Source organism: Sinocyclocheilus rhinocerous, unplaced genomic scaffold, assembly GCF_001515625.1.
Source record: "Sinocyclocheilus rhinocerous isolate Xijiao unplaced genomic scaffold, SAMN03320098_v1.1 scaffold2726, whole genome shotgun sequence".
NCBI lineage: Eukaryota > Metazoa > Chordata > Actinopteri > Cypriniformes > Cyprinidae > Sinocyclocheilus > Sinocyclocheilus rhinocerous.
Window position 1 is genome coordinate 115,192 of NW_015637150.1, and position 8,975 is coordinate 124,166.

Consider the following 8,975-nt stretch of genomic DNA (forward strand, 5'->3'; position numbering starts at 1 on the left):
AAAATGGAGTAGAAAAGCACTGAAACTAATTATGTTTCCGATTTTTCCTCTCAGGTGTTGGAGTATATGAGGGATGTGAGATTCACTGTTAAAACAGGTGAAGAAATCTTCTTTGATTCAAGCGGTGATCCAGCAGCGAGATATGACCTTATTAACTGGCAGCTTGCTGATGATGGAAGTTTGCAGTTTAAGCATGTGGGCTTCTATGACAGCTCACTGTCTTCCAAACAGTGTCTTCAAGTCATTCAGGAACACATGATATGGGCAGGGAACAGTAGGCAGGTACATTAATATTATTTAATAAAAAAAAATATTGAGGGCAAATAATGTTGCAATTATGAAAAGGACAATGAATAAAGAACAATCAGTAAGTTGAATATGATGAAACATGTATGAAAGCAGTGACATATATACATAAAGACGAGCAATTAATTTAACAATTCAAATCATCATTTTTTTATGACAACATATTTTCTCATAGTTCCCTGTGTCCGTGTGCAGTGAGAGCTGCCCCCCAGGTACTAGGAAAGCTGTGCAAAAAGGGCGACCTGTCTGCTGTTATGACTGTATTCTATGTGCAGAAGGAGAAATAAATAATGAAACAGGTAAAATAGCACATGTTGTTTAACTTTCATGAAAGTATGATTAAGTGTACAGCAGTGCAAATACAAATAAACTGTAATGCTAACCATTGGTGACTTCATGATACACTTTCCATTATTAATTAATTAATTAGTTAATTAATTAATTAATTCTTGAAATTTCTTCACAGATTCTAGTGACTGCTTTCCTTGTGATTTGGAGTACTGGTCGAATGAAGGCAAAGACAAATGTGTATTAAAAGTGGTTGAATTCCTTTCCTATACAGAAATCATGGGGAGGGTGCTTTGTATTTTCTCCTTCTTTGGGGTGTTATTAACAGCAATTGTATCTTTTCTGTTTTATCTTCATAAAGAAACACCTATTGTCAGAGCCAACAATTCAGAGCTGAGCTTCCTGCTGCTCTTCTCACTCTCACTGTGCTTTCTCTGTTCACTTACTTTCATTGGTCGGCCCACTGAGTGGTCCTGTATGTTGCGTCACACAGCATTTGGGATCACTTTTGTCCTCTGTATCTCCTGTGTTCTGGGGAAAACAATAGTGGTCTTAATGGCTTTCAGGGCTACACTTCCAGGAAGTAATGTTATGAAATGGTTTGGGCCTCTTCAACAGCGACTCAGTGTTGTTTCATTATCATTAATACAGATGATTATATGTGTGCTTTGGTTAACGATATCCCCACCTATTCCTTATATGAATTTGAGCTATTACAGAGAAAAGATAATCCTAGAATGTAACTTAGGTTCAGCTCTTGGCTTCTGGGCTGTTCTGGGTTATACTGGTCTGCTATCAACCTTGTGTTTTATTTTAGCTTTTCTTGCTCGGAAACTCCCTGATAATTTCAATGAGGCCAAGTTCATTACATTCAGTATGCTCATATTCTGTGCTGTATGGATCACATTTATCCCAGCTTATATCAGTTCTCCTGGAAAATTTACTGTAGCTGTACAGATATTTGCTATTTTAGCATCAAGTTTTGGTTTACTCTTTTGCATATTTGCTCCAAAATGTTACATAATTTTGCTAAAACCAGAGAAAAACACAAAGAAACAAATGATGGGAAAATCTTCATCTAAAGCTCTTTAAGCACAGTGATAATTGTGTAGTTAAACAACAAAATAATGTAAAAAAAATAAAATAAAAAATATCAAATATATTTCTTTGTATTCTGATCATTCAACTCAAGAAAACTAGCAGATAAGTGAATAAAAGCATTTTATCTATAAAAAGTAAAAAGAAAGCCTAAATAAATACTGTGCAAGTCTTGTGCTTTTGGGTACTGAGAAGCTGGACCAGTGAATGTGGTGAGCCGGGAACTGGAAACAGCTGGAATGGCGCTTGAGACAGAAATATGTGTGGAAAATGGAAGAAAACGAATCGAAGCAAAGAGTAGAGATTTTTGAAACTGACTGGAGTGTGTTCTTTTGTCCATGTATTTTCTCATGACATTGAGCGGTAAAGCCGGGAACTGAGTTGACAAGTCGACATGGCGCTTGAGGACTGTGGACAAAGCGGTAAAATCAAAGAAGTAAAATCCTGTCGATTCGCTATAATTTGTTCTTAAACCTAAGTCATTCAATATTAAACTTTTAAAAATAATTGTGGTTTAACTGTATAAGAAGTATGGAGTTGCTTTGCTTTTTTCTGGACTTATCATGTAATGTTAGGCCTATGACTTTTTCATTTACTTATATTTTTGTCAATTTCTGGTGTAATAAATTTTCACCTTTTATTATCTGTTGCCTGTGTGGTTACTGTTGTAATATTGTGTGTGATTTTAATTTAAAAACCCATTTTGGGTTAATTTGAGCTTGGGCAAGCACCACTTTAATTTACAACTTGGAAGTTGGACTTAAACACAGAACAAGTGTATATTTGCACAGTAATTACAGAGAAAAATGTTGCAATCTAATTAATTTAATTGTTTGATGACCAAATTAAATCCTCTATTTATTATTTATTTGTGTATTTTTTTTTTTTGCTATAAAAACATCACAGTGTACAGTATATCCACTGAAATACAAGTGCTGTATCATGTTGTATTGCACCTTGATGGTATCCCTCTGGTTGTGTTCGGATTCATGTAACAATCGTGGTGTTCCCGGTCAAAAATGACCGGCTTCCAAACAATTGCTTATACATCTCTCATTATGCTATATTATCACCAAATATTGGATTTAATATTTTTGTCAACTTGTTTTCTTTCATTTAGGTCTGGTTTTGTATTTATATTTGCATCTGATTAATCGTAGGCCTCATTTATCTGTGAGTAGGTACCTAATTTTTTGAGTGAAAAAATCATTTTGTATGTATAATTTTCACAATATGAGATAAAAAATTATGAAAATTTGCACTGTTTATCACACTAGTGTGCTTTAATGTTTAATCAGGAAGTTTGGTTTGAAATGTTTTTATTTGTACAAAATTTCAAAAAGTCATGCCATTTTGTACAAAATAAAAGCCTTTCACCATTCATAAATAATGCTTTTTTCACTCAAAAAATGAGGTGTCTACTGTCAGATAAATGAGGCCTACGATTAATCAGATGCAAATATAAATACAAAACCAGTCCTAAATGAAAGAAAATAAGTTGACAAAAAGATTGAATCCAATCTTTGGTGATAATATAGCATAGTGATTTATAAGCAATTTTTTTAGGCTGGGTCATTTTTGCCCAGGAACACCACAAGTGTAACAAGGTGAAAAATCTCCCCCAAAAAAGTATGAAAATTATAAAAAAAAAATTGAGAAGTAGTTATACCCTTTGTGAAGTCACTAAATTTCAGTCCAATGCGATAACATTAAAGGTCACATATTATACACCTTTCTGGAGTTTTATTTTAGGTTTTGATGGCCTTAAGAATATATATTTGCGGTATAAGTACCAAAAACCATCTAAATATATTTTTACTGCTCCTTTCTCAGGAGCTCTGCTTTGAACAGGTCGATTTTGGCCTGTCTAATTAATATTCATGAGCCTCTCTTCTGATTGGCCTGTTGTTTTCTGAGTGACACACGGCCCGGCCAACCACAGGTAACTAGGGTCAGCCGACATCACAGCGCTAGCTGGAGGCAGCAAAACAAAGGGGAAACTGGAGGCGGCCCATTCAAACCAGCACAGATTCGGCTACAAACCACAGGTAACTAGGGCCACGTATGCTGTAGCCAGAGGAGGACAAAGTACACAACTCCATTACTTAAGTGAAAGTACAGATACTGCTGGTCAAATATTACTCCATTACAAGTAAAAGTTGTAAAGACAGATTTTTGCTTAAGTAAAAGTACAGAAGTACTTGCTTTTAAAAGTACTTAAGTACCAAAAGTAAATTTCCTTTTTTATGTCACTGCACTGTTTTATTATTGTTGTTTGTAATACTTGCATTACCTCTGAAGCGACTTACAATACATTACACCTACTGAATACACTGACTAGCTTGTAGTATCTTTGGAATAAAGAGCTTTTAGAATGTTAAAAACCTATGGGGAAAAAACTAAACTAAACTAAAATATTATTATTTAACACCGCTACCCACCCCCACAAAAGCAGGATGGTAGTGATCTCACACAGCTCTGGACACATCTATGTGTAGCCATTCATCCACATTTGAACAGAGTGGACAGTGAATTTGCTGTAAATACAGACTGATAAGGAAGAAAAAAATCGAACCTGCTTTAAAACCCAGCAACACAACTAGCTGTATAACTTTACAACAGCAACACTGCTTTAACAAAAAACAAAAAAGCAAGACTTATTTGACATCAAAACAAAAATTGTAAAAATGCTGTCTAATCGCTCTCGCTGTACTTTGATGTGTTTTCACGAGACTCACTGGCGCATGCACAGCACTGACCTCATACGTCATCCACCCGGAACGGCTTCCAGTGTACAACAGTGAGCGCAAGCTAGATTAAAGTGATTATTACGTTTTGAATGCATGCGTGCTACTAAGCAGGCCGCCTCTGCTATGGGCAGATCTATGGCAGCCATGGTGGTAACGGAGCGACATCTGTGGGTGAACCTGGCAGATATCGGGAAGAAAGAGAGGGGCTTTCTTCTCGATGCTCCGATTTTGCCTTCCAAACTTTTTGGTACCTCCATCGAGACGGTGGTTGAGAAGTTCAGGGAAGTGAAGGCGCGCTCAGATGCCTTCAAAACCTTCATTCCACGAAGGTCCAGGTCTGAGCCCGAACAACATAGGGGTCCTGGTCCGTCTCGGTCTGAGGATCAGAGACGGGCACAGAAGGTTAGTGTCGCGGCTCACGCTCCCCCCCCCCACCTGCGGGTAGGGCTAGGAGGAATCGCGGGTCAAAGGGAGGTAGGCAAGACCTGAGGGAGTTGATCCAGACAAGGCGTCAGCACTCTCGTCTGGACCAGAGTGATACCTGAACATCTACTTATCTCCCTCAAGGGGTTTAACATCTGCTCTCATCTTCCCCTTCCTAATTCCCCTGTAATCACCATCATCTCCACCTGACCGAGGTTAGGTAGGAACCTCCTATGCCTGCATTGCAGTCTCCTATGCTGGACCTATGATGTTTTTTGGTTGGTTCTGTGTCTCACATAGTAACCACCTTACTGATGGTAAGAGGCTAGAGGCTTCTTCGGGCTTTGCTTCTTGAACGGGGCTCCTGCGCGGGAACCATAGTGGGTGAGTACGATCCCTTTTGAAAAAAAAATATATAATGCGCTCGTGGTTGTGTGAATCCGTCTGCTAGCCTTCTTTGCAGTGTTTTCCGGGACCTGTGTGTTTCTGTCCTTTTCTAGGGTAGGTCCTCGGTGAGCACCCCCTCTGCTGGATTCAGAAACGGGTTCTCGACTTGCAGTGATGACCTCACTCGTCGATGCTGTATCCAGTCTGTATGATAGCCCTTTTTCCGGCTTCATGCTTGCTGGATCATGTGGCCCGATCACAGGCTTCTGCGGGAGCCTTCTTGGTCGTTAGGTCCCCGGTACAGCACTGCAATTCTCCTGGACATCTGGGCTGGGCTTATGCTTTTCAGGCTGCCCTGACTGGTACGCCATATTCAGGTTCGCCCCGAGGGGCTTCCTGTGGATCAGGATATCCCCTCTCGTTGTGACGTCGAGCGGGAGGTATGAGTGGCGTTTTGCGAGAACCCTTCTTGTAAAATGCTATCGCCAGACAGTGCCCCCCTCGCCTCAGAGGGTTGTCTTTGAGCTTGCCACTCCCGTTTGGCTCAGTACTTCTGGGCATCTGTGAGCAGATGCTTAGGAATCTCTATAAAATCCATGCTATGGTAAGTGCACACGCTAAGCTTCTGTGCACTTTCTAAAATCCACATGGTGGTAAGTGTGCATGCTGAGCACTCTGCGCACTTTCTAAAACCCTGTATGGTAAGGGTTACGTGTTGTCAGCCTCGTTCCCTTTTTCTGAGTTGGCTTAGGCCCCTGTACTTGCCTTGGGCTCCACTCAACTAGTGTGTCTCTGTTGATACACTTTTAAAGCATCGCTCCCCTCACTGTAGAGTGTTATTTATGAGCATGGTGTTTTCTTCCAAGCGTTCGAATTTTCTCCCCTTCTGAAGAGTGGAATTCCCCGCTTCGTGGGCTGCTCTCGTGGTTAGCAGTGCTCCCCTCTATCAGAGGGTTGCTTATGAGCACGCTGCCTCTCTTCTGAATTCGGAGTTCTCCTCTCACGTGGAGAGTTGAGTTCTCTGTTTTCCCAGAGCACCTGGAACCAGCAGACATCAGGCGATCTAGGCCCTTCCTCTGCCGCCCTGATGCGCTGGTTTTTTTTGGCTAAGCTTGCTGTACGCTTACCCTTCAGGTTTTCTAATGAACAGGCTGTAGGTCGAGCCTCCTCCTGTGCACTTTCTAAAATCCACACTGTGGTAAATTCGCACATTAATAATTCTGCTTTCTTTCTAAAATCCTGTATGGTAGGGGCTACGCGCGGTGGCTTCGTGCCCTTTCTTGAGTCGGTTAGGCCCCGGTTCCACCTTGGGCACCACTCCACCTGTGTATCCTCAGGATACCTACTTTAACAGGGTGTTGCTTCAGTTCCTTCAGCAAGCTCATGCAGAGCAAGCGGTAGCCCCCTGGGTGAGAGGCCAAGACCTAGTACGATTCTAGGCACGTGGTCGTATCCCCTTAAAAGAATCTATTCCTGATTCCAAGCCTTGAGCTCTACCCCGGGCCCAGGAGTTCTGGCCATAACAGGTACGTTTTTTGGGGTATGTAGCTTAGGCCTTTGGCCATAGGGGATAATATCACTGACAGCCGTCTAACGTCCCAGGGGCAACTCTCTTAAAGCTTTGGTAGAGTTGGTACGTAGTGCTCGCCTGTGGTTTGGCATGGGTATACCAAACCATGCACTCAGCATGGTGGCGTGGGTATACCGTTCCCCATAGCGACCCCTAGAGGATGCAGTTCGAAGTTCCCTTGAAAGGGAACATCTCAGGTTACTTATGTAACCATGGTTCCCTGAGTAGGGAACGAGACACTGCGTCCTCTAGCTTCCTGCCATGCTTCGGATGCAAGCTTCAGACGAAGAAGCGGATGACGTGTTCTCCCGGCGCCAATTTATACTATAGTCGCATCGGTAGTGACATCATAGGCTGTAGCCGGCCAACATGTTGTTGGTGTTTTTTGAATGTATGCTTCAGACACGGGTCAAGTTGAGGCGTTCCCCATAGCGACCCCTAGAGGACACAGTGTCTCGTTCCCTACTCAGGGAACCATGGTCACATAAGTAACCTGAGATGTAAGTACTGCCGCTCCATAGTATAAACAAAGTACGTGCGATCGAGAATCTCCAAAGTGAAAGTAAAACTAAAATTTTGCATTCAAAAGCAGTTTCAATGCCAGGCATAATAGCGGCTCCCTGCCTGATGCCCACAATTTAAACAGTATAATTACCCAATTTTCTAACTGCGAGAGAAAATATTGAAATATATATTTTCCTCTCATCTCGTATTTATTAACTTTAGGGGTTCCGTAGTACACGTCATTTTCTTTCCGAACACGGTATTGGGATGCGGCCGGATTGCGGGGGGTATGAGTGGGAGGGGGGGATGGGAGGATCACATGAAGTCTATCAGCCATTGGCGATGGATGATGGCATCGTCTATCGGCCCAACCCTAGTTCGGAAGCCTGTGCAATGATGTAGTTTCCTGACATCCATCGACTGAACAGCGTTTTCCTGACATGTTTCCGTGTTGTTGTTGCTCAGCAATGGCATGTACGCGATGTTGTCTGGTGGTTTGGCAAAAGGAGAGTGGGACTGTGGGCAGTGCTCGGGGTGGTGACTGAAGGTCGTGACTGTGTAGTTCTGACATCACCTTTTTACGGAAGTCACAACAGCTCGTGAAAAGGCACAGCTACTTTATGCAGGCTGTGTGCATTTGTCTGTGGATTGACTGTATTGAAACTTATATCGTAGTTACATAGCCCTTAGACCTCCGGGCAAAAACGACCCGAACTCCACATGAGGGGTATACAACAGTGGCGAGCGGTGACTTTTTTAACCGGGTATGCTGAGTGATAAGACATTTCCTACCTTATTTGTAAGTGAAATTCATCTCCAATCCTTCTTCTATCGTTTCAGGTTTTTCCATTGTAATTCGAATGCAAGAAAAATATAGCTGGTTTTCCAAGTAAAAACCGCCAAACAACGTTTACACGTAGTTACGTTATGATACGTAATCAGAGGGTGGGGAGATGGGGGGGATTCCCCCAGTCTATATGTCTCTCTGCATCAGCTAAATTATTTTTTTATTCACAATGAATAGCAGTTAAAGGGGTCATATGATGTTGCTAAAAAGAACATAATTTTGTGTATTTGGTGTTTATGCAGTTTAAGGTTAAAAAACATATTATTTTCCACATAATGTACATTATTGTTTCTCCTCTATGCCCCGCCTTTCTGAAACGCGTTGAGGGCTGGACTCTGCTTCGTCCACGGTGAAAGCCGATCCGGCGATTGACAGTGCGAAGTTTATGTTTTTCCTCAGCAACCAGCACGGATCAGTTCCAGGCATGAGGAAGCGGATATCGTCCTCTTTTGGAAGGCCAAACAAAGTAGTTTCGCTGTGGGGGCGTGTTAGAATGAGCCGCTTTAGGTAGGAGTGGTTGAGTCTTAACTTTTATAAAGAATATCTCTTTGGGTTTGAGACTTTAGTCTTTGCAACTTTACAGATCTTCTTTATGCACCAAGAGCTTGTAACACTCCAAAGAGAAAGGAAAAATTTAAATCGCATCATATGACCCCTTTAAAACTCCCACCCGGGTGACACTACTCCAATAACAGATGCAAAATACCCAAAAGTATTTAAAATATTGCAAAGTAATGTTGCAACCTTGCAAACAATAATACAATCAGAGAAGGACTTCAACTGTAAGTGACACAAGTATACT

The 8,975-nt window shown here is 41.7% G+C and overlaps 1 protein-coding gene across 1 annotated transcript in view; it reads left to right on the plus strand.

The window, feature by feature from the left end:
- Nucleotides 1-1,686, plus strand: part of LOC107748627 (extracellular calcium-sensing receptor-like) — a 10,838-nt gene extending 9,152 nt beyond the window's left edge. Inside the window, exons 4-6 of the mRNA XM_016563507.1 lie at nt 55-282; nt 482-605; nt 773-1,686. Coding sequence (XP_016418993.1) covers nt 55-282; nt 482-605; nt 773-1,686 — 1,266 coding nt within the window. The remainder of the gene's footprint in view (nt 1-54; nt 283-481; nt 606-772) is intronic.
- The last annotated feature ends 7,289 nt before the right edge of the window (nt 1,687-8,975 follow it).